The following is a 27,325-nucleotide window of genomic DNA, read 5'->3' on the forward strand; positions in this document are numbered from 1 at the left end:
GCCAGGGAACGGAATCGTTCTCTGCTGGCCCTGCCTGTTTGCATTCAAAATCTGGCGCCTGCGCCGCACCTATCTTCAATCTGCGCAGGCGCACTGAGAGGCGGCCGCTCGCTCCTCAATGCGCCTGCGCCGGGTGTAGATGTGACGTCATCGGCGCAGGTGCATTGAGGATGGAGCGGCCGAGCGAGTGGCGGCCTCTCAGTGCGCCTGCGCAGATTGAAGATAGGTGCGGCGCAGGCGCCAGATTTGCAAACGATTCCGTTCCCTGGCCCTGTCAATCAGCATGCGGAGGGGGCGTCATTAGGATCGGAGGATGCGGCTGCTACCAGCAAGTAGCCGCCCTACTTGCTGGTAGCAAAGTAATTTGCATATTTTAAAAATAGCTTTTTATCAAATTCTACTGAACCAAAATGATTATTTAACTTATGTATGCAGAGATCGCAGTGTGGGGATTATTAGTAAACCAAAAAACAAAAAAAACGGTTTAGTGGGCTGACAGAAGCCCTTTAAAGGAGGAGCCCCACAGTGGATACATCCACAGGATCATAAGCAGGAGCGTTCTGTCTATAGACCCTACAGGGAAATTTCCTGGTGGGCCGATGCCCAGGGGGCCTCCCAAGCCCTCCTCACACTGCTGACCCAGTACGTAATGATTTGATGCTTTCAGCATTAATTAATACTAGGAACATCATCCATACTTATGCAACTGGCCAGCAGCCTCAGATGCCCTCCTGAATCCAGGTCCTCAGGCTGGTGATATAGTTGAATACTGCAGCAGAGGCGGTAGTATTTTGTGCTGCACTACGGTATTTCTGGCCCCGCCTACTTCTGTTGTCCCTGCCTACTTGTATTGCTCCACCTTTTTTCAGTTTGGACCTGCCTACAACATGGAACTACTTTTAATTTTTATTTTTTTTCTAGGGCATATTATATTTTTGGTTACTAGACAGTTTTATTACCCTACAATCAGAATATCAGAAATGTAATTTTCCTTAAAGGGGTTGTCTGGGTTTTAAATACTGATGACCTGGCACCCCCACCGATCAGCTGTTTGAAGAGTTTGTCCGCCAGGGCCTCCTCGCAGCTTGCCAAGCACAGTGCCGTAAATTTATAGTGGCTGTGCTTGGTATTGCAGCTCGGCTCCATTCACTTGAATGGGACTGAGCTGCTCTAAGGTCACGTGACTGATGAATGTGATGTCACTTCTCTAGGAAGAGGCTTCAGCGCTTACAGATAGATCGGGTATTTTGAAGATTCGATGATCAGTTGTCTCCATGAAGATTTGAGGGTACTTATTTCAGTAGGTGCGGGCTTCTTTGAGCATGATGTTGGTCCTGGCTTGTAAAGGATGGTAGTTTGTTTGGTGATGGGGATTATTTCGGCCTTATTGTTTGTTGATGCTTTAGTTCATTGTAGGGCGGGGAAATTAATCGCCTTTTAAGCACATATCAACTTTAATATTAGGGACGGGGGCTCATATCAACGTGGGAGCCCAGCACTGACTGAAGCGGGGAAATGTTTGGGATTGGTGATAACTCAGATCCCACCGTTTGTCCCCTCTTATACTTCAGGATATTTAAGCCATTCCCCCAAGGAAGCCCTAAACGGATCAGGGACCACCCCATTTGTAGGTGGGGCTTACATGAGCCCCACCCATTTCAGCCCAGAACAGTGCCTGAATTTGTTGGGACTGCCTCTGAAAATTGTGGGAAGTCCTTGCAAATTTGTGACTGTTGGCGACTGTGTCCTCTAGATGCATGGTCCATAGCGTCTGTAGCATCTAGACAGTTCAATAGAGGGCAGCGTCTCCCATCAGCCTCCCGCAAAAGGAATCACTGGTTGCCAATTTGTTGCCATGGTAGCTGAGTGTCTAACAAGGGCCTCCAGGCATGCCATGACTGCATGCCTGTTAAACTGTGTCACGGGCATGGCCGAATAGACAGATTGTCGCTATTAACAGTGATAGACTGTAATGCACTGGTATACAAGTATTCAACCAAATACATTATAAAAGTGAAGTCCCCTGGTGGGACTAGAACAATTAATAGTTAAAGGTTAATAACGTTTTAGGCTTCGTTCACATTACCATTCACCCTTTCCGTTCTCCTGCTCCGTTTAGGACCAGGAGAACGAAAAGGACGGATTCGGCACATAACTGAGCCGAACGGAACCTAAGGACCCCATAGACTATAATGGGGTCCGTTAGGTTTCTGCTCAGAAGAAGATTTTGGAGCGGAGACAAAAGTAGTGCATCCTTCAAAAATCTTCTTCTGAGCAGAAACCTAACGGACCTCATTATAGACTATGGGGTCCTTAGGTTCCGTTCGGCTCAGTTATGTGCCGAATCCATCCTTTCTGTACATTGAAGGTACAAAAAAAATAATGGAGAAAGCAGTTTTTTAAATTACCACCCCAAAAAGTTAATAAAAGTTAATTTTTAAGGTATATGTACCCCAAAAGGGTGTCACTAAAAAATAAAATTTGTCCTGCAAGAAAACAGTCCTCGACAGAAAAATAAAAACACATATGGCCAGGAAAAAATCCAAGAAATTTATATATATATATATATTTTTTTTTTTGCAAAATCTTCCATCCCTAGCCTTTGTTGGATCTGAGTGAAGCATTGGTGTTGATAATGGAAGACTGATTGTCATTGATTGCGTTTGATGAAGATATCACTGGGATTGTTGGAGCAGGAAGAAGCTTTGATGTTGATTTCATGGGTTGGGTGTGCAGAAATGTGCATTAGGCTACATTCACACTAGCGTTAATATTTTCCGGCTTTGAGATCCGTCATAGGGTCTCAATACCGAAAAAAAACGCTGCCGTTTTGTCCCCATTTATTGTCAATAGGGACAACACGTAACTGAATAGAATGGAATGCTCCAAAATGCATTCCGTTCCGTTCTCATACCGGAGAGCAAACCGCAGCATGCTTTCCGTCCTGGGATGCGGAGCAAGACGGATCCGTCATGACCCACAATGCAAGTCAATGGGGATGGATCCGTCCCCCATTGACTTTCAGTGGAGTTCATGACTGATATGTCTTGGGTATGTTAAAGATAATACATCCGAATCCGTTCATAACGGATGCAGATCGTTGTATAATCAGTAACGGAAGTGTTTTTGCTGAACCCTGCCGGATCCAGTAAAACCCGCTAGTGTGAAAGTAGCCTTAAAGGGACCGTGTCACCATGAAAACCAAGCATGTTCCGATCGATATGTAGTTGTAGGAAAAGATTCAGTAGAACATGTGTAATGCATTGATTTTCACTTCTGTTCATTGTGGGCTTAGGAATCCAGTGGGTGGTCCTACACAGTGATCGGCAGCCGTCCTTGTATAACTTTGCATGCAGTTACTGGAACCACCCAGTGGATCCTAAGCCCAGAGAAAAAAAATTATAGTGGACCTCTTCCCACAAAACTATATATCAGTCTGCTCATCTCCTCCTGCTTTACAAGTTGCCCACAGATCAGACTACATATTCAGTTTGACAGGTTCCCTTTAAAGTGGCTCTGTCTGGTCAGGTATTTGAGGACAGCGTAGGATAATATGTATATTCATACTGTATATACTTGACTGTGAGTGAATTTATTATTTTCATGTAAAAAGATTTTAAACTCTAGTAGAACTCATAGAGAAAACCTGTGTATCCTGCTTCTTTAGTCCACTTCTACAGAAAGCCTGTGAGTCCTGCTTCCTCTGACCACTCATAGAGAAAGCCTGTGAGTCCTGCTTCCTCTGACCACTCATAGAGAAAGCCTGTGAGTCTTGCTTCTTTAGGGCTCTTTCACACTTGCGTTGTTCTGTTCCGGCATAGAGTTCCGTCGTCGGGGCTCTATGCCGGAAGAATCCTGATCAGGATTATCCTAATGCATTCTGAATGGAGAGAAATCCGTTCAGGATGCATCAGGATGTCTTCAGTTCCGGAACGGAACGTTTTTTGGCCGGAGAAAATACCGCAGCATGCTGCGCTTTTTGCTCCGGCCAAAAATCCGGAACACTTGCCGCAAGGCCGGATCCGGAATTAATGCCCATTGAAAGGCATTGATCCGGATCCGGCCTTAAGCTAAACGTCGTTTCGGCGCATTGCCGGAGCCGACATTTAGCTTTTTCTGAATGGTTACCATGGCTGCCAAGACGCTAAAGTCCTGGCAGCCATGGTAAAGTGTAGCGGGGAGCGGGGGAGCAGTGTACTTACCTTCCGTGCGGCTCCCCGGGCGCTCCAGAGTGACGTCAGGGCGCCCCAAGCGCATGGATCATGTGATCACATGGATCACGTCATCCATGCGCATGGGGCGCTCTGACGTCATTCTGGAGCGCCCGGGGAGCCGCACGGACTGTAAGTATACCGCTCCCCTGCTCCCTGCTCCTACTATGGCAACCAGGACTTTAATAGCGTCCTGGGTGCCATAGTAACACTGAACGCATTTTGAAGACGGTTCCGTCTTCAAATGCTTTCAGTACACTTGCGTTTTTCCGGATCCGGCGTGTAATTCCGGCAAGTGGAGTACACGCCGGATCCGGACAACGCAAGTGTGAAAGAGGCCTTAGTCCACTTCTACAGAAAGCCTGTGAGTCCTGCTTCCTCTGACCACTCATAGAGAAAGCCTGTGAGTCTTGCTTCTTTAGTCCACTTCTACAGAAAATCTGCAAGTCCTGCTTGCTCAGCTCACTCATAGAGAAAGCATGTGAGTCCTGCTTCTCCAGTCCAGACTCATACAAAAAGCCAGTGAGTCCTGCAACAACTGGAGGTGGAGGACAGAATGTGGTAGTTGGAGTTTGCCACACAGAGGGCCGGCTTCTGTGGAGGTAGTTTATGCTATTGGAGCAGAAAGCTGTCAATCTCTGTGTGAAGGCAGGGCTTTCTGTATGAGTGGGCTTTCTCTTTAAGTAGGAGGGGGACTCACAGGATTTCTCGGTCAGTGAGAGAAGCAGGACTCGCAGGCTTACTCTATGGGTCAGAAGGGAAAGTAGAGCTGATAGCATTTCTCAATGAGTGAGAGGGCGAAGCAGGATTCACATGCTTTCTGTATAAATGAGTGGGGAAGTAGGATCACAGGCTTTCTCTATAAGTTGGGGGAGTAGGACTCACTGGATTTCTCTGTAGTCCTGGAAAAATGTAACCCCTTAAGGACCTCCGCCGTATATGTACGGCGGAAGTCCTTTCTTTAAACATAGCGCCAGCTCGCATGTGCAGCAGGCACCATAGCTGCCGGGTTTCTGCTATTTTAAATAGCAGAGACCTGCAGCATATGTATGCGATCAGCCATAAGGCTGATCGCATACATTTTCCCCTTCAGATGCCGCTTCTGCTCCGGTAACAGCGTTCCCCAGCTGAGATCGGGGAACCTGTTACATCTCTGAAATAGCCCGAAACCTCAAGCAGACTTCGGTGCCTATTTCAGGAATATACCAATACAGGCCACTAGGTGGCAGCATGGTATTGTTATATTGCAAAGAAGTGTTCAATGATGGCTATATAGCCATCAATGAACACTATGGGCAATCTAATGATTGCCAGTTATTGTCACCCAAAAAAATAAAGGTTTTTACAAATATAAAAAAAAACACATAAAAGTTCAAATCACCCCCCTTTCCTTAAAATAAAAGTACTTAACCAATAAAAAAAATAAACATCATGGCATCGCTGTGTACGGCAAATGATGTAATGGGGAAAAAATTATAAAAACAGCCAATTTGCCATGTTTTGTCACTTCAACTACCCAATATTTTTATTTTTATAAAAAGTGGTCAAAAAGTCGCACACACTTCAAATTGGTATCACTGAAAAGAGCAGATCGTCCCGCAAAAAATGAGCCCTCACACAGCCCTCTACACATAACTACAAAAAAGTTATAGGGATCAGAATATGGTTATAAATGTTTTTTTTCCCCCTCAATTCCACCCCATTTGGAATTTCTTTTCAGCTTCCTACTACATGGTATGCAACCGTAAATGGTGCCATTAGAAAGTACAACTTGTCCCGCAAAAAAGGGACATGGAAAAATAAAAAAGTTAGGACTATGGGAAGGCGGGGAGTGAAAAACGAAAACGCAAAAAAGGAAAATCTAAGGGTCATGAAGTGGTTAATCAGCATTTTAGATGAAAATACTGTCTCAAAGCTCAGCACCAGGTAACATTTTCGATCTGGCCCGGACCACCATGATGTTTTCTTTCAGCCACAACTTGTCTGCAGAGACTGCAATCCTCCATAACTTTTGCCAACATACACAAATTCCCCATCCTGTTGGTAGCTCCAATCTCTGCCTGACCCTATTACTGTACCTGCTGTGAGGCCAGTTGTCCCCAAATGTACTTCAGATATAATTGTGTCATAACCATAGCTACCCTACTAATATAATACTACACAGACAGCACCTCTGAAAAAAGTAGTGTCCAGAAAAAAGAAAGTATCGGATACATTTCTCTTATTGTGACCATACAGTAACAGTCTGAATGCCCCCTGTATGAATAATAATGCCTCTGTGCCCCTAAATAATTAATATTGCCCCTGTGCCCCCTGAATACATAATACAGCCACCGTTGCCACCAGAAAAAAATAATAAACCTTGCACTCACCTTATCTTGAACCCTTGATAAGTGCAACAAGTCAACTTTGCACAGCCGGCGCTCTATGGCGATGTCATCGCGAGGCCTCTGCTGGGGCGCTGAGATCTTGTACATGGTCTGGCGCTCTGCAGGCCTGAATGATCTGTAGCTTATAAAATGGAGAAAGGTAGGGCTTCCTATGGGTGCCGGTACAGTTGAGTGTGGTAATCACTTGGACCACTAGACCCCTGGTGGGCCCTGCCATGGAATTTGATGCGGAGCCGATACGCCTCCGACGGTAACATTATAATCAGTGGGAATCGGACCTCTTCGACCTCTGCTACCAAAAGAATGAAAAAAAAGTCCCTTCGGCTTTTTTTCCAACCAGCGGCATCCCTTGGCTAAATGAAGCTGTAGTTCCCTGCATATAGGGCGGCCGGGAGCGTCTCTGTGCAGGTTTATACTGAGCAGCAGTGCATTACTAGTGCAGCTTCTTCACTGTGTGGGGCTGTGGGAGTCAGACCATTACTGATCTCCTCTTCACACCTGGACGTGGCAAGCAGAGGTAGTTTGGAGGCCTCATACAGTGAATGAAACAGTGTGGCATGGATGGATGAGCTGATGACCACCAGTGCTGCCACATTTAGGCGGGATGAGCTGGAGGAGGCCCCAATGTAGAAATAGTCGTGGGACCCTCATCTATGAAGGAGCCCATTCCTAGAGATAGGTGCGAGTCCTATAGGTGGGACCATCATCTAGCAGACGTTTAAAGCGGCTCGGTCACTACGAGCACCGCTATCCAACACCTACCGACGTCTAAACACATCCCCGCCCCTTTGATTGACAGCGCTAGAGTACGACTTCAACATGCACTAGCGCTATCAATCAAGGGGAGGGGGGCGCGTTTAGATGTCGGTAGGTGTCGCATAGCGGTGCTCGTACTGAAAAAGCCCGTCTCCTGGTGCTCAAAACTGCCTGACCGCAAAAGGAATAAAAGTTAAAAAAAATATCAAAAACCGTGACAGGGGTGATCCTGATGTCAGAGCCACTTTAAGGCATACCCTGTGGATAGAGTTGAGAACACTCTTGGAATAAGTTTGTGCCATGACTTTTTACACTTTGGAGGTATGTGTTGGGAGCGTTCACTGAGGTATACCCCAATAGGCCCCCATACACCCAGTGCATGCCCAAACAGTGGGGGTCATTTTTTTTGTAAGTTCCTTATTTGACCAGCTTTGTGACGGTATTTAGTCACACGGACGGTCTTACGTTGTGTCTTGTAGTTAGATGAGATGGAGGAGTGTCTGGGGCCATGCTGGGGTCAGGACAAATTTGTTAACATTTATGCCTGGGGGCGTTAATGTTGGCGAAAAAGTATTCCAGCGAGGGGCTGGAGTAGTTTTTACGCCAGGTGCACGGACTTCTGTAGATTTTGTGTGCCTCCTTATAAATTAGCCGATTCCTGCGGGGGGGGGGGGGGGCATAAAAATCCAGTCTTAATAACTGACCCCTATTGCCTTTTTGGCATATGTTGCGCCAGTGCCTTTTAAACAAGTGCAACTTCTTCACATACGGTATCTGCTATGGGTCCAGCTCAAGTTGGCCTTGTCCACCTGAACCTCTATTCACAATAACAAACAGAGGTCCATGCTACTCTGTCCTCCTTCAAAAGCTTAAAATGAGCTCTCTAAGCCATTCTTGTCCCGAAATGTAGGGCTGTGAAGAAAGGAACTAACACCATTTTGGTTTGTGCTTTGTGTCCCTCCTCTGCTTTTTTTTGTGAATATTTGGTGGTGTTCTTCCAAGCAGAATTAAGACCTTTGGAGGACCAAAAATGACCTTAACTTGGTACAAATACAATGTGGATGGAGGAAAATGAAAGTTGAGATGTCGGGAGGATAAAGGTTTTCTCAGAAAGGATGAACCTGAAGACGGCAGGAGGACTGTGGTCATAATGCAGGCGAGATAACGTAGCCGTAAATTGAATATATATTTTTAATTATGAAGGTGCGACCACAGTGTAGGTGGACGGACTGCCAAAGGGAGAACTAGACTTCCGAAAGTGTGAGACACACGAACGTGACGTAAAGAAAGAGGCCTCGGAAGACAGGAGGATAATAATACTGATGTTAGGAGAGAGTTAAAAAATAGTCCGTCCGCCTCAGGAGTAGACCAAAATTTCACCTCTCGTGTGCACCATCATAATTGTAAAACCTTGACTTCTCTGACTACCTCTAGGTGTGAATGCAGTACCTCCACCAGACCTTTCACTGTGGTGGTGGCGGCAGTAAAGTGTAAAACATCTTAGAAATGTTCCACCAAACGTCTGGATGCCAAGAGAAATAAACCCTTCTTCTATTTGTCCCTTAGATGCTCGAGGACCTCCCATGCATCGGATGCCCTATGTCACCTCTCCGTATGACCGCCCAGCTTGGAACCCACGATACTGTGTCATCTCTGGAAATCAGCTTCTTATGCTCGATGAGGAGGAGGTAAGAGCTTCAGACAAGTCGTATTAACCACCATCTGCAATGTCTGTTTTGTCGTTTTGAGACAATATTGGAACTAAGTCTGTGTATATATGTCTGACGGTAGGCTGCGACGTATCCCCCTTGGTATAGGCCTACAGTGAGATACTTGGCTACCACCGTAGGAAACAAATGCATACTGCTCGTATGTACGTCTTTTTACTGTGTTCCCCTCTGCAGGAACGTGTAATAGACACACAACAGTCCAGCAGATGCCAAAAAGACACTCATTTTGTATATGCAGGGCGCCTGAGGGCCTATGATTTGGGGGGGGGGGGGGGGGGGGGGTGAAACGAACGACTATATGCCACCAGATGTAAGGCAGCCTATGCGGTCCTATGGAAATGTAAGCGGTATACTGTATGTTAGGGAATACATTATAATATTGTTGGCCTGTCCTCAATATCAGATCAGTGGGGGTAAAGCCACATAGTCAGCTTTCCTGATGCAGTTTTGGAAGCCAAATCAAGGAATGAATTAAAGAACAGAGGAGAAGTCGTATCTGTCCTTTATAGTTTTTCTCTTTTTATGATCCACTCCTGATTTTGGCTTCCAAAACTGCAATGGGAATCCCAACCATGTGGCTGTACTGTACCCCAGCCCATGCGGATCAGCGGTTACTGTGTTTCTCCAACCGACCAGAACTTTCCAGCTCCCTCCATGGTGTAGTGAGTGGAGCTGATAACTGGGGCGGTGTGGTTCTGGTTATATGTACATCTCACTTCAGAAAATGACATTTATCATGTAGAGAAAGTTAATACGAGGCACTTACTAATGTATTGTGATTGTCCATATTGCCTCCTTTGCTGGCTGGATTCATTTTTTCATCACATTATACGCTGCTCGTATCCAGGGGTCATGACCACTGCTGCAGCGCAGATATGAGGTGGCCAGGACAGGAGCTTCTGCGCATGCATGCCTATGTGAGCTCCCACGGTCCCGGCCACCAGAGAGACCGCAGCTTTTTCCTATAGTCTGCAAGCACGACCACCACTGATGGATTACAGGATGGTCATAACCCCCGGATATAAACAGTGTATAATACGATGGAAAAATGAATCCAGCCAGCAAAGGAGGCAATATGGAGAATCACAATACATTAGTAAGGGCCTTGTATTAACTTTCTCTACATGATAAATGCCATTTGCATGAACGGAGACCACCCCTCTGTGAGGTGCGGGGGTGTTGGGACCCCTGCTGACCGGATTCTGATGGTCTATCCTGAGGGTAGGCCCTAAATATCAAAATCCTGGACAACCCCTTTAACACTTTGTGGATTACGTACACATTTCATGTACACTTTGCCTATATTTTCTGTGTAGAAATTGACCTGTACGGATTTTTATTTCGCTCTTTGCAATGCAAAGAGATTGGGGGGAAAAAAACACATCAAAATCCGCAAGTAACACATGCAGATTTGGTGTGAAAATGCAGGAACATTCGCATGAAAATCCGCATGGATATTTTTTAAACACGCGCCTGGGTGCAGATAGCCTAGGCAGGATATCCATAAATCAGACACTTATGACATATCCACAGGATAGATGCAGATTTCACATTTGGGGCACATACCAATCTCCAGAACCCCTTTAAGGAGACTTATTCTACAGCGCCTCTTTTTTATGGTGCCGTAGAATAAGCCCTGCGCAGTTGTCTGTGTCGTCCTAAAGCGGGTGCAAAGCAAATGTCATTTTCGCCGGCGTTGTAACTGCGAGGATCGGAAGGACCTGTTTTACCAGCGGTTTAACCCTTGTATCTGTACAGTCATATACTGGATCCAGAAAACGTGCATAAAATCGTTAATAAATTCGGCCCACCGTGTTTTCTACTAAATGAGGCTAGGATCACATTATACGGATTTCTGTCCTGGTATAGGAGCATATGCCGGACGCCAATGGCGCCCACTGGACTCCTCTGAATATAAAGGATCCGTGGAGTTTCAGTTACAATTTCATTAGACTAATCCCAAAGCAACGAATATCAGAACCGCTCCATTTACACAGGGGACTGAGGGACCCATGTTCTCGTGATTGGTGGGACCCGAGCCATCAAACATTTACCCATCCTATCACCTGTCATGTTGCATTGCCACAATGTTGGAGCCACAGAATGGTGTTGTATGCTGGACCATTGTTATTTGCCATTACTGGAACAAAGGGACTCAAACTATGAAAAACATCCGTATTCCCTCACTTTAACAAGTTTTTACTCAGGCAGGAATTGTCCCTCTGGCATCATCCAAACGCACATTCCTCCCTCATGATTCAGCACCGCAGAGATCTCCGCTCCATAGTCAGATGGTAGAGGTTCTGCAGGACATTTCACTTGGTCTTGAGTATGATGATCTCCAGCTTGTGTCTGCTCACACATTGAAAACCAGTCCATTAAAAAAATAGAGGCTGTGGGATAATAAGTACATTTTGGGGATTTTGGGTGTGCAAAGGCAACCAGTCTTTATAACTAGTCTGAGAGGAGAGACCAATGGAGTTGGAACACATTTGATGCAGAACCAAGAAATATATCGGAGATAGGTAAATAGCCCTCTCCTCCCAGGACATGGGAACGCATTGATGGGTCCCAACGCTCAGATCACTTACCAGTCTAGCATTGAGCTCCTGCCCTATGGATATTGTAGGGATCTGTGTGTGAACAGGGCCGGCGATGACAGACATCACTGGGTTCGGCAGTCTTAAATGTCCAAACTTAGGCTACTTTCACACTATCGTTTTTGCTGGATCCGGCAGGGTTCAGCAAAAACGCTTCCGTTACTGATAATACAACCGTCTGCATCCGTTATGAATGGATCCGGTTGTATTATCTTTAATATAGCCAAGACGGATCCGTCATGAACTCCATTGAAAGTCAATGGGGGAGGGATCCGCTTTCTATTGCGTCAGCTTGTGTCAGAGAAAACTGATCCGTCCCTATTGTCTTGCATTGTGGGGGATCCGTTTTGCTCCGCATCCCAGGATGGAAAGCAAACAGCAGCATGCTGCAAACTGCTCTCCGGTACAAGAACGGAACGGAATGCATTTTGGAGCGCTCTGTTCTGTTCAGTTACATTTTGTCCCCATTGACAATAAATAGGGACAAAACTGAAGTGTTATTTTTTCCGGTATTGAGACCCTATGACGGATCTCAATACCGGAAAATATTAACGCGTGTGTGAAAGTAGCCTTAGTTTATTTAGTATCCAGCACAAAACAAGTCATCCAAGTTCTACAAGCCTTTGGGGGTGAAGGCACTGCACCAAAATAACACATAAGCATTAAATCAAAGTCCTAGCCCGTCTGGCCGCTAACTAAACAGTGGTTTCTATCTCATTTAGGTAAAAATCCCATGTAGATCAGACTTCTACCAACTTCAAGACTCTGACGCAGACTGAGGCACTGGGGCCTTTATTTATTCCCTAGAGATGATTTCAGTGATTACACCAAGGGCCACCTCAGGCTAAGGGGGGAAACTGTACTGGAGCAGGGTGAAATAGTAGGTCCCTCTACCAATCCTACCTACCATTCCAAAAAAATCCAGCCCTTAAACTAAGTCTAAATAATAAACCAGCTCAAACAAACTATACTTTACTGAAACCATAAAGCCTTCGGGATTCCTTTTATCTCACCCATCTGAGCAATCGGGGTGAGATATAACCCCCCTCCAGTACTTTATAAAGGCATTGTTCCAACATATGATAAATGTTTCTGGTAGGAAACAACATTTAAAGGGCGATTCTAAATAAACTTTCCTCCTCTCCTCTTCTTCACGGCCTCAGCTAATGAGGGTTGAGGGACCCAGGTTCTTCCAATAGATGGAAGCCCTAGAGGTAAGACACATGTTGCATAGGGATATTCCATGAATGTCAGTTAGCGTTTAAGTAAGCACATTATTTTGGCATGTTATATAAGTGCATCTAAGCCAGGAGGTGCCCGCTAAAGTCCCTATAGTGCTGTAACCTCATCACCTCAGTACAGCTCCCTGTCGTACTCCCTGTTGTTCTGTAGTACTAGCCTAGTTTGGGTGCTTTATGACTCTGTCCATCATTCTCTATCACGGATGAAATCTAGTGCCGACTATAAATATTAATCCCTGAAATTTGTATTTCATGTACTATTATGCTCACGTCCTAAGTTGTGGCACCGACTATTCGTGCATTGGTTGAAATAGCCCTTGTGACTGTAAATCCCCGCTGGCAGAATGTCTGCCTGGTGCCATGTGTGCTGTGCCTTCTGGGCTGTTGTCGCTGTAGGATCAAAAGTCCTCAAGAGACGTAAACTATACAGTCCAGCCCCAAACATGTGCGTTATTTAGATTCTTTTCATATACAGATATCCAACTTGCCTGATGCCTCTGTCCCCCAACAATTATGGTAAGTCCTGTGTAAATGTTTCTCCTACAACCTTGATCCCACCTTAATCTTTCACATATGATGTCCATCCCATCTAAATCTTTCACCTACTACCTCAACCCTTCCTAAGTCCTTCACCTATGACCTCGATCCCTCCTAAATCTTTCACTTATGACCTTGATCCCTCCTAAGGCCTCTTTCACACGGGCGTGGCGGGAAAATGTGCGGGTGCGTTGCGGGAACACGCGCGATTTTTCTGCGCGAGTGCAAAACATTGTAATGCGTTTTGCACTCGCGTGAGAAAAATCGCGCATGTTTGGTACCCAAACCCGAACTTCTTCACAGAAGTTCGGGCTTGGGATCGGTGTTCTGTAGATTGTATTATTTTCCCTTATAACATGGTTATAAGGGAAAATAATAGCATTCTGAATACAGAATGCAAAGTAAAATAGCGCTGGAGGGGTTAAAAAAAAAAATTTCTAAAAATTTAACTCGCCTTAATCCACTTGATAGCGGAGCCATCATCTCCTTCTGTCTTCATCTTAGCTGTGTGGAGCAACAGGACCTGTGGTGACGTCACTCTGGTCATCACATGATCTTTTACCATGGAGATGGATCATGTGATGGACCATGTGATGACCGTAGTGACGTCACCACAGGTCCTTTTCCTGCACACAGCTAAGATGAAGACAGAAGGAGATGCCGCCTCCGCGATCAAGTGGATTAAGGTGAGTTAAAAAAAAAATTATTTTTTTTTTAACCCCTCCAGCGCTATTTTACTAAGCATTCTGTATTCAGAATGCTATTATTTTCCCTTATAACCATGTTATAAGGGAAAATAATAATGATCGGGTCGCCATCCCGATCATCTCCTAGCAACCGTGCGTGAAAATCGCACCGCATCCGCACTTGCTTGCGGATGCTTGCGATTTTCACGCAACCCCATTCATTTCTATGGGGCCTGCGTTGCGTGAAAAACGCAGAATATAGAGCATGCTGCGATTTTCACGCAACGCACACGTGATGCGGGAAAATCACCGCTCATGTGAAAAGCCCCATAGAAATGAATGGGTCGGGATTCAGTGCGGGTGCAATGCGTTCACCTCACGCATCGCATCCGCGCGGAATACTCGCCCGTGTGAAAGGGGCCTAAATGTTTCATTTACGATCACAATCCCAACTAAATCTTTCACCTATGATGTCCATCCCATCTAAATCTTTCACCTACTACCTCAATCCTTCCTAAGTCCTTCACCTATGACCTCGATCCCTCCTAAATCTTTCACTTATGACCTTGATCCCTCCTAAATGTTTAGTTTACGATCACAATCCCAACTAAATCTTTTACCTATGATCTTGAGCCACCACAACCTACCACTATTTTTTGTATGATCTTGATCACACCTACATTTTTAACCTACGTTCGATTCGACCTAAATATTTCACTTCCAAACTCAATGCCGCCTAAATATTTCACCTACTTTCTTTTTTAAGGTGGATTTACACGTCCCGATATTTGGGCAGATTATCGGGAATGACCGTTCCTGCGTATGCTCGTTCCCGACAATCTGCCAGTCTAAATGTGTCTCCAATCACCCGATGAATGAGCTAAACGCTTGTTCATTGGGTGATCCTGTCGTTCGTGCAGTCAACTAAATTATCGTTTCTGGGCAGCGGATCGTGGTGTCTAAAGTACAGCGATCTGCTGCCCAGAAACAACGATGCAGCTGTATGAGGAGGAGCGATCACAATAGCAATCCCTCATCCTCATACTGTGAAGGAGATCGCTGCATGTCAATGTGTCTCCTTCACTGAACTAGCAGCCTAGTGCTAGCATTCCTTCCCGACAATCGGCTGCAGAATCGTCCCGTTTAAATCCACCTTAAATCTTTCACCTATGACTTTAATCTGACTTAAATTTTTCTTCTACGACCTTGATCCCACCTAAATCTTTCATTTACGACTGCATTCGTGCCTAAATCATTGACCTACAACCTCGATCCCACTTAAAGCTTGCACCTATGACCCCCATCCTGCCTACATCTCACCTACGACCTCAATGCCACCTATAGCTTTCACCTGCGACCTTGACCCCTCCGAAATATTTCACCTATGACCTTGATCCTGCCTCAATAATTCATTTACGGTCACAATTCCACCTAAATCTTTAACCTATGACCTCGTTCCCACCTAAATCTTGCACCTATGACCTTGATCCTGCCTAAATGTATCAGTTACGATCACAATCCCACCTAAATCTTTTACTTATGTCCTCGATCACGCCTAAATTTTTAACCTGCATTCTATCCCGCCTAAATATTTCACCTCCAAGCTCAATGCTGCCTAAATCTTTCACTTAGGACCTCCATTCTGTCTAACTCTTTCACCTAGGACATTGATCCTGCCTAAATCTTTCATTTACGATCACAATCCCTCCTAAATCTTGTTCCCACCTACATCTTGCACCTATGACCTTGATCTGGCCTAAATCTTTAATCCTAAGATTTCTGTCCTGCCTAAATCTTTCACTTATTTTCACTAAATTTCACGTACAAGCTCAATGCTGCCTAAATCTTTCATCTACGACCTCCGTCCCATATAAATCTTTCTCCTACAACCTTGATCCTGCCTAAATCTTTCATTTACAATCCCAATCCCAATGACAATCTTAGTCCCACCTTAATTGTGCACACCTTTAAAGATATAGGCAACAGTGCGCCTCTGTTCTACCACACTGGGTGCTTATGGAGGTATTGTCCCTTAGATGCAATACCTCCTTATACCTCCGATGGAACAGGACACATTTTTTAGGAGTCCTACTACAGCTCTGTATAAAATACGGACGCATGCATCCGCCCTAATTGATATGGCCGGCTTTTGTCTGCTGACTGATAAGCATTGATGTCAGGGAGATCTGCCCAGATTGCTATGACATATGTTTAGTAGGGTGATGTGCTGGGTTTACTAGCGCGTACGGGTCTCATCTGCTAAGACGAGGCTCGGATGAGAATTGTCATTACCTTAAGGGGGCGTTCACATGTCGACTTATGCCGCAGGAAATTGGGTGTCTGCATGGCGTCTGCCTCCCATTGTTTTCAATGAGCGGCAGCACTGCAGTTTGTGCAGCGAACGGTTTAAAGCCACGACTCCACCAAGAAGGGACGTGCGGTGTGTGGACAGATGCTGCTTGAAGCCATAGCAGGGTCAATGGCATCCGAAGTAAACCACCGCAGCAGAAACCACAGTGCTTTCTGCCCCAGTATAGGCGATGATGTTGACAGCGTCAAAACCTGCCGTGTGAACGTTTCCTAAATTGTGGCACAAGAAGACCCTATGGGTCCATATGAGACCTATGCATCATATTCTCCCATTGAAACAACACTCCGTATCACCACATACATAGGGGACAATATTATAATACATAGTTGCATAGCTTGAAAAAAAGTACGGGTACTTTAGGGGGCGAACAATCGTAACGATCAGTCATCCCCATACAGGTCCATCAGGGCGAACAATCATAATGATGGTTAATCCCCATACTGGTCTGTCAGGGCGAACAATTGTAACGGAGATTCATCCCCAAACAGGTCCTTCAGAGCGAACAATCATAATGATCATTCATCCCCATACTGGTCCGTCAGGGCGAACAATCGTAACGATCATTTATCCCCATACAGGTCCGTCAGGGCGAACAATCATAACGATGATTCACCCCCATACTGGTCCGTCAGGGCAAACAATCATAATGATCATTCATCCCCATACTGGTCCGTCAGGGCGAACAATCGTAACGATCATTTATCCCCATACAGGTCCGTCAGGGCGAACAATCATAACGATGATTCACCCCCATACTGGTCCGTCAGGGCAAACAATCTTAATGATCATTCATCCCCATAAAGGTCCGTCAGGGCAAACAATCGTAATGATCAGTCCTCCCAGGGCGAACAATTGTAACGATCATTCATCCCCATACAGCTAAGTGAGCAGGCAATGATCAGGAATGGAGGTTTCTTATGAACATACACTTCTAGTGATTATCCACTCTACTGGCCCTTAGGCATCTTTCCCCCAACAAGCCGCATTTCTCTGGCCTCATTATAAGGCCTCCTGCACACGACCGTATGGCTTTTTCAGTGTTTTGCGGTCCGTTTTTCACGGATCCGTTGCTCCGTTTTTAGTTTCCGTTGTGTTTCCGTTTCTGTTCCGTTTTTCCGTTCCGTTTTTCCGTATGGCATGTACAGTATACAGTAATTACATAGAAAAAATTGGGCTGGGCATAACATTTTCAATAGATGGTTCCGCAAAAAATGGAATGGAAACGGAAGACATACGGATGCATTTCCGTATGTGTTCCGTTTTTTTGCGGACCTATTGACTTGAATGGAGCCACAGAACGTGATTTGCGGGCAATAATAGGACATGTTCTATCTTTAAACGGAACAAAAAAAACGGAAATACGGAAACGGAATGCATACGGAGTACATTCAGTTTTTTTTGCGGAACCATTGAAATGAATGGTTCCGTATACGGACCGTATACGGAATGCAAAAAACGGCCAGAAAACGGGGAAAAAAAAACGGTCGTGTGCAGGAGGCCTTAGGCATAGTTCACACCAACGTGCGCGACCCGTGCTCGTGCTGCGGGACGCAATGCACGATCGCCGGCCGTAGGTCAGCCGCATCGGATCGCGGACCCATTCACTTTAATGGGTCTTGATCCGCCCGTTCTGCAAAAAGATAGGACATGTTCTATCTTTTTGCGGAACGGAGGTACGGGACGCAACCCCATGGAAGCACGCCGTAGTGCTTCCGAGGGGTCCCGTTCCGTGCGGCCTTTCCGCAATTCCGGATTTGCGGACCCATTGAAGTGAATGGGTCCGCATCCGTGATGCGGAATGCACAGGGAACTGTGGCCGTGTATTACGGCCTGCAATTTGCGGGCCGCAATACGGCCACGGATCGCACACGTTCGTGTGAACTAGGCCTTAGGCCTCCTGCACACGACCGTATGGCTTTTTCATTGTTTTGTGGTCCGTTGTGTGGCTTTTTCACGGATCCGTTGTTCCGTTTTTTGTTTCCGTTGTGTTTCTGTTCCGTTTTTCCGTTCCGTTTTTTCGTATGGCATATACACTATACAGTAATTACATAGATAAAATTGGGCTGGGCATAACATTTTCAATAGATGGTTCCGCAAAAAACGGAACGGAAACGGAAGACATATGGATGCATTTCCGTATGTGTTCCGTTTTTTTGCGGACCCATTGACTTGAATGGAGCCACGGAACGTGATTTGCGGGCAATAATAGGACATGTTCTATCTTTAAACGGAACGGAAATACGGAAACGGAATGCATACGGAGTACATTGAGTTTTTTTTGCAGAACCATTGAAATAAATGGTTCCGTATACGGAATGAAAAAAATGGCCAGTAAACGAGGAAAAAAAACGGTCGTGTGCAGGAGGCCTAAGTATGTAGATCCCAAAACTGAATCCCATACTCGATAGACAGCGAGATCACATTTTTTTTTATCTCTCGTTTTATACACCCTGAAATCTTATTTGCTTTTGCAGCTGCTGCTTGGCATTGAGTAATGCTGCTTAGCTTACTTGTAACCAAAATTCCTAATACTTGCTACAAACCCCGCCCCCCATGTAAACTCCGGATGAAGTTGGAGTCACGTGGTGGTACAGTAGGGCCCATAGAGTTCTATGAGTGCTGTAATACGGCGGAACCCTACTGGGCATTAGTGGGTTGAGGGAGACTTAAATACTGATGACCTATCCTCAGGTATCTGATTGGTGGGGGTTCGGGACACCTGCTGATCACTCCTGTAAGCGCCGCAGCCTTCTCTCAGCTTTTACTAGGCCAGCGACAACACGTTTATCGGCCACGTGGCCTAGGTGCACCTCAGCCCCATAGAAGTGAATGGGGCTGGGCGCGATACCAAGCACAGCTGCTATACAATGTATGGCGCTATGCTTGGTGAGCTGCGAGAAGTCCGTGGCGCTCACAGGAGCGCTGGTGTCTTCTCAAACAGCTTATCATTGGGGGTCCTGGGTGTCGGACCTCCACTGAGAAGTTAAAAAATCTTGAAGAAACCCTTTTAACCACTACAGGACCGCCATACGCAGGATTGCATCCTGGCGGCGGCCCTGTTATTCCTCCTGGACGCGCCGGCGCGTCCTCTCGCGAGACACGAGATTTCCTGTGAACGCGCACACAAAGGCGCGCGCGTTCACAGGAACTGCAGGTAAGCGAGTGGATCTACAGCCTGCCAGCGGCGATCGTTCGCTGGCAGGCTGGAGATGTGTTTTTTTTAACCCCTAACAGGTATATTAGACGCTGTTTTGATAACAGCGTCTAATATACCTGCTACCTGGTCCTCTGGTGGCCCCTTTTGCTTGGATCGACCACCAGAGGACACAGGCAGCTCTGTAATAAGTAGCACCAAACACCACTACACTACACCCCCCCCGTCACTTATTAACCCCTTATTAACCCCTGATCACCCCATATTGGACTCCCTGATCACCCCCCTGTTATTGATCACCCCCCTGTCATTGATCACCCCCCTGTAAGGCTCCATTCAGACGTTCGTATGTGTTTTGCGGATCCGATCCATGGATCCGCGGATCCGCAAAACACATACGGACGTCTGAATGGAGCCTTACAGGGGGGTGATCAATGACAGGGGGGTGATCACCCCATATAGACTCCCCGATCACCCCCTGTCATTGATCACCCCCCTGTAAGGCTCCATTCAGACGTCCGTATGTGTTTTGCTGATCCGATCCGTGGATCCGCAAAACACATACGGACCTCTGAATGGAGCCAGCCTTACAAGGGGGGTGATCAATGACAGGGGGGTGATCAGGGAGTCTATATGGGGTGATCACCCCCCTGTCATTGATCACCCCCCTGTAAGGCTCCATTCAGACATTTTTTTGGCCCAAGTTAGCGGAAATTATTATTTTTTTCTTACAAAGTCTCATATTCCACTAACTTGTGACAAAAAAATAAAATCTCACATGAACTCACCATACCCCTCACGGAATCCAAATGCGTAAATTTTTTTAGACATTTATATTCCAGACTTCTTCTCACGCTTTAGGGCCCCTAAAATGCCAGGGCAGTATAAATACCCCACATGTGACCCCATTTTGGAAAGAAGACACCGCAAGGTATTCCGTGATTGGCATGGCGAGTTCATGTAAAATTCTATTTTTTGTCACAAGTTAGCGGAAAGGGAGACTTTGTGAGAAAAAAAAAAAAATAAATCAATTTCCGCTAACTTGTGCCAAAAAAAAATAAAATTCTATGAACTCGCCATGCCCCTCACGGAATACCTTGGGGTGTCTTCTTTCCAAAATGGGGTCACATGTGGGGTATTTATACTGCCCTGGCATTTTAGGGGCCCTAAAGCGTGAGAAGAAGTCTGGAATCCAAATGCCCTCCTAAAAGATACTCATTGGAATTTGGGCCCCTTTGCGCACCTAGGATGCAAAAAAGTGTCACACATGTGGTATCGCTGTACTCAGGAGAAGTTGGGCAATGTGTTTTGGGGTGTCTTTTTAAAAATACCCATGCTGGGTGAGAGAAATTTCTCTCTATAATGACAACTTTGTATAAAAAAAATGGGAAAAGTTGACTTTTAGAGAGATATTTCTCTCACCCAGCATGGGTATATGTAAAAATACACCCCAGAACACATTGCCCTACTTCTCCTGAGTACGGCAATACCACATGTGTGACACTTTTTTGCAGCCTAGGTGCGCAAAGGGGCCCACATTCCAATGAGTACTTTTAGGATTTTACAGGGCATTTTTTACACATTTGGATTCCAGACTTCTTCTCACACATTAGGGCCCCTAAAATGCCAGGGCAGTATAACTACCCCACAAGTGACCCCATTTTGGAAAGAAGACACCCCAAGGTATTTCGTGATGGGCATGGCGAGTTCATGGAAGTTTTTATTTTTTGTCACAAGTTAGTGGCATATGAGACTTTGTAAGGAAAAAAATAAAAATAAATAAATAAATAATTTTCCGCTAACTTGTGACAAAAAATAAAAAGTTCTATGAACTCACTATGCCCATCAGCGAATACCTTAGGGTGTCTACTTTCAGAAATGGGGTCATTTGTGGGGTGTTTGTACTGTCTGGCCATTGTAGAGCCTCAGGAAACATGACAGGTGCTCAGAAAGTCAGAGCTGCTTCAAAAAGCGGAAATTCACATTTTTGTACCATAGTTTGTAAACGCTATAACTTTTACCTAAACCATTTTTTTTTACCCAAACATTTTTTTTTAACAAAGACATGTAGAACAATAAATGTAGAGAAATACTTATATAGAAATGTAGTTTTTTTTAAAAAAAATTTACAACTGAAAGTGAAAAATGTCATTTTTTTGCAAAAAATCGTTAAATTTCGATTAATAACAAAAAAAGTAAAAATGTCAGCAGCAATGAAATACCACCAAATGAAAGCTCTATTAGTGAGAAGAAAAGGAGGTAAAATTCATTTGGGTGGTAAGTTGCATGACCGAGCAATAAACGGTGAGAGTAGTGTAGGTCAGAAGTGTAAAAAGTGGTCTGGTCATTAAGGGGGTTTAAGCTAGGGGAGCTGAGGTGGTTAAGTGTTGGTTGCACGTACCGCGTTCGCATCATGGGCCATGAGCATCGTATATAGCGCTATACTGCCCATGTAGTATGATGCAGTACTTATGGAAGGGGGCCCTGCAGACTGCTGAGTTGTAAGGGCCCAAGCAGCTCGTATGTTTACACCAGCAGTCACATTGTGGACCGGGAAGGACGGGACTGAGGAGTACACAGCGAGGGGTCCGGCAGTACGAGGGGAGGTAAGGTGATACGACGGTGGGAACATCTCGCCCCCCTCCCCGCTCAGTAGCTGAATGAGGCAGCTGATGGACGGGGGTATGTGGGAGGATTACAAGCTGCTCTCCCAGATCCTGTCCTGTCATTGTTACTGCAAGGAACTCTGAGCATTAGAGGGAGAGAGTGGGAGAGAGATAGAGACAGGGAGGCGATGGGGGACGGGTAAAGTGAGAATCTGGGAAAACGGGTGACGGGCACGGATGGGCACAGCTGGGCTGCTGTTCTGTTCAATAGCCAGGAGGAGAAAAAGCAGGATTTCAAGTGATAGGGGATGTAAAAGCCCCGAGGAGGGTCCAGGAGGGAGAGAGCGGGGTCCTACAGCGGATAGAGACACAGAGATGGAGTGGGTGAGGGAGCGGAATAAAGCAGTATGGGTCTATATTCACACTCGCTGCTTTTACTTGTACAGGATAATTATTGTAATTAACCCGTCAGCCGAAAGTCCCGATCTGTTCCACCAATCGGAGGCAGAGAACAAAGCCATCGGCTTTAACCGTTCCCGCGCTGGTCTGACACTGGTGGCAGGGCACATAGGGACAGTCATTAAGGAGTAGCAGACATGTAGAGGGAAGCAGTGAGGGCGGAGGAGGGTGGGACTGGTATAGAGGCTGAGGTGCGCTGCGTATGGGAGGCTGACACACGGGGGCCGGAGTGCCAAGCAAAGGATGCCCCTTATTACCCACTGTGCCAGAGGCGGCGGAAGAGATCCGTCAACTGCAAAACCACAAGACTCTACGAGCACCGCCCGCGGCCCGCCCCACCCCGAGCACATATATGTCACCGCATCTTATTCCATCCTGCATCCTTCAGGGACTGTGCATGTACTTACCTCACACCCTGCACACGACGGCGAAGAGACCTTCCTTAAAGGGACACCAAGCCTGAAGTTTCCAGCGCTGCCTTGTTTTATTTTATTTTTGCTCACAGATTCCATAAAAATGTAAACATTCATCAGATCGAATTATTCCCACATTTATACTAAGTGTACTTATATTATTATACATAGGAGCAGTATTATAGTAGTTATATTCTTGTACCTAGGAGGCAGTATTATAGTAGTTATATTCTTGTACATAGGAGGCAGTATTATAGTAGTTATATTCTTGTACATAGGAGCAGTATTATAGTAGTTATATTCTTGTACATAGGAGCAGTATTATAGTAGTTATATTCTTGTACATAGGAGCAGTATTATAGTAGTTATATTCTTGTACATAGGAGGCAGTATTATAGTAGTTATATTCCTGTACATAGGAGCAGTATTATAGTAGTTATATTCTTGTACATAGGAGGCAGTATTATAGTAGTTATATTCCTGTACATAGGAGCAGTATTATAGTAGTTATATTCTTGTACATAGGAGCAGTATTATAGTAGTTATGTTCTTGTACATAGGAGGCAGTATTATAGTAGTTATATTCTTGTACATAGGAGGCAGTATTATAGTAGTTATAGTCTTGTACATAGGAGGTAGTATTATAGTAGTTATATTCTTGTACATAGGAGCAGTATTATAGTAGTTATATTCTTGTACATAGGAGGAGTATTATAGTAGTTATATTCTTGTACATAGGAGCAGTATTATAGCAGTTATATTCTTGTACATAGGAGCAGTATTATAGTAGTTATATTCTTGTACATAGGAGGCAGTATTATAGTAGTTATATTCTTGTACATAGGAGGCAGTATTATAGTAGTTATAGTCTTGTACATAGGAGGTAGTATTATAGTAGTTATATTCTTGTACATAGGAGCAGTATTATAGTAGTTATATTCTTGTACATAGGAGGAGTATTATAGTAGTTATATTCTTGTACATAGGAGCAGTATTATAGTAGTTATATTCTTGTACATAGGAGCAGTATTATAGTAGTTATATTCTTGTACATAGGAGGCAGTATTATAGTAGTTATATTCTTGTACATAGGAGCAGTATTATAGTAGTTATATCCTTGTACATAGGAGCAGTATTATAGTAGTTATATTCTTGTACATAGGAGGCAGTATTATAGTAGTTATATTCTTGTACATAGGAGCAGTATTATAGTAGTTATATTCCTGTACATAGGAGCAGTATTATAGTAGTTATATTCTTGTACATAGGAGGCAGTATTATAGTAGTTATATTCTTGTACATAGTAACAGTATTATAGTAGTTATATTCTTGTACATAGGAGAAGTATTATAGTAGTTATATTCTTGTACCTAGGAGGCAGTATTATAGTAGTTATAATCTTGTACATAGGAGCAATATTATAGTAGTTATATTCTTGTACATAGGAGGCGGCAGTATTATAGTAGTTATATTCTTGTATATAGGAGGCAGTATTATAGTAGTTATATTCTTGTATATAGGAGCAGTATTCTAGTAGTTATATTACTGTACATAGGAGCAGTATTATAGTAGTTATATTCTTGTACCTAGGAGGCAGTATTATAGTAGTTATATTCTTGTACATAGGAGGCAGTATTATAGTAGTTATATTCCTGTACATAGGAGCAGTATTATAGTAGTTATATTCTTGTACATAGGAGCAGTATTATAGTAGTTATATTCTTGTACATAGGAGCAGTATTATAGTAGTTATATTCTTGTACATAGGAGGCAGTATTATAGTAGTTATATTCTTGTATATAGGAGCAGTATTCTAGTAGTTATATTACTGTACATAGGAGCAGTATTATAGTAGTTATATTCTTGTACCTAGGAGGCAGTATTATAGTAGTTATATTCTTGTACATAGGAGGCAGTATTATAGTAGTTATATTCCTGTACATAGGAGCAGTATTATAGTAGTTATATTCTTGTACATAGGAGCAGTATTATAGTAGTTATATTCTTGTACATAGGAGCAGTATTATAGTAGTTATATTCTTGTACATAGGAGGCAGTATTATAGTAGTTATATTCCTGTACATAGAAGCAGTATTATAGTAGTTATATTCCTGTACATAGGAGCAGTATTATAGTAGTTATATTCTTGTACATAGGAGCAGTATTATAGTAGTTATATTCTTGTACATAGGAGGCAGTATTATAGTAGTTATATTCTTGTACATAGGAGCAGTATTATTATAGTAGTTATATTCCTGTACATAGGAGCAGTATTATAGTAGTTATAATCTTGTACATAGGAGGAAATATATTATCTCCTTTAAGGGTTTCTACCACCACATTTTGACCTAATTAGCTGTCAGACACTAGCGATCTGCTAGTGTCTGCTCTACCTAACCATGCTATTGTAATTCCTTTCTCTGCAGCGGTTACCCTAAAAAACTTAGTTTTATTGGTATGCAAATGAGCCTCTAGGTGCTATGGGGGCGTCTTTTCAGCACCTAGAGGCTCCGTCCACTCACCATTTCTGCCGCCCAGCGTGCTCCAGCCCGCCCCTCTGCTCTAGATTGACAGCCTACTCGCGCCTGCGCCGTGTGCTTTTGTATTCGGCGCAGGCGCAGTGATTGTTGGACTGCTCCCTGCGCCGTAATCGGCGCAGGCGCAGTAAAGATGCCGGCGCAGGGAGACAGTCACTGCGCCTGCGCCGAATACAGAAGCACACGGCGCAGGCGCGAGTAGGCTGTCAATCTAGAGCAGAGGGGCGGGCTGGAGCACGCTGGGCGGCAGAAATGGTGAGTGGACGGAGCCTCTAGGTGCTGAAAAGACGCCCCCATAGCACCTAGAGGCTCATTTGCATACCAATAAAACTAAGTTTTTTAGGGTAACCGCTGCAGAGAAAGGAATTACAATAGCATGGTTAGGTAGAGCAGACACTAGCAGATCACTAGTGTCCGACAGCTAAATAGGTCAAAATGTGGTGGTAGAAACCCTTTAAGGACACAGCCTTATTTCCCCTTAAAGGGAGTCTGTCACCACATTTGACCATATTAGACGGATCAAATAGCGTTATATGTGCCACCCAGAACTTAAAAACGGTACCTTTGTTGTATCTAATGGAGTTTTCTTTCAGCAAAAAATGAACTTTTAAGATTCTGTAAATTCGCCCTCTCAAGTGACCAGGGCGGCGTCTCAATCGTCCGAGCCCCAGGCAGCACCTCCTCAACGGCTCATAACCCCGCCCTCCGCGTGCCTCATAACCCCGCCCCTTTACTCTCCTCCTCTCTCCTTTTCCACTGCGCTACGAATTTGACCGCGCAGCCGCAGTGGAAAAGGAGAGAGGAGGAGAGTAAACGGGCGGGCAGAGGCACGCGGAGGGCGGGGTTATGAGCCGTTGAGGAGGTGCTGCCTGGGGCTCGGACGATTGAGACGCCGCCCTGGTCACTTGAGAGGGCGAATTTACAGAATCTTAAAAGTTCATTTTTGGCTGAAAGAAAACTCCATTAGATACAACAAAGGTACCGTTTTTAAGTTCTGGGTGGCACATATAACGCTATTTGATCCGTCTAATATGGTCAAATGTGGTGACAGACTCCCTTTTAGGACCAGGCCATTTTTTGCAAATCTGACCAGTGTCACTTTATGTGGTGATAACTTTAAAACGCTTTGACTTATCCAGGCCATTCTGAGATTGTTTTTTCGTCACATATTGTGCTTCATGACACTGGTAAAATGAATTTTAGAAAATTATTTTTTATTTATAAAAAAAAATACCAAATGTACCCAAATTTTGGAAAAATTAGCAAATTTCTAAGTTTCAATTTCTCTACTTCTATATATAATACATAGTAATACCTCCAAAAATAGTTATTACTTTACATTCCTCATATGTCTACTTTATGTTTGGATCATTTTGGGAATGACATTTTAGTTTTTGGGGACGTTACAAGGCTTAGAAGTTTAGACGCAATTCTTGACATTTTCAAAAACCCCATTTTTAGGGACCAGTTCAGGTCTGATGTCACTTTGTGAGGCTTACATAATAGAAACCACCCAAAAGTGACCCCATTCTAGAAACTACACCCCTCAAGGTATTCAAAACAGATTTTTACAAACGTCGTTAACCCTTTAGGTGTTCCACAAGAGTTAATGGCAAATGGAGATAACATTTCAG

At 44.6% G+C, this 27,325-nt stretch overlaps 1 protein-coding gene across 11 annotated transcripts in view; it reads left to right on the top strand.

Annotated features, from left to right (window-relative positions):
• SYNGAP1 (synaptic Ras GTPase activating protein 1) overlaps positions 1-27,325 on the top strand; it is a 199,911-nt gene that overhangs the window by 53,949 nt on the left and 118,637 nt on the right. For all 11 annotated transcript variants that reach the window (XM_040442656.1, XM_040442660.1, XM_040442661.1 and 8 more), the window contains exon 2: positions 8,924-9,045. In XM_040442656.1, the coding sequence (XP_040298590.1) occupies positions 8,924-9,045 (122 nt within the window). The remainder of the gene's footprint in view (positions 1-8,923; positions 9,046-27,325) is intronic.

Source organism: Bufo bufo, chromosome 8 (genome assembly GCF_905171765.1).
Source record: "Bufo bufo chromosome 8, aBufBuf1.1, whole genome shotgun sequence".
NCBI lineage: Eukaryota > Metazoa > Chordata > Amphibia > Anura > Bufonidae > Bufo > Bufo bufo.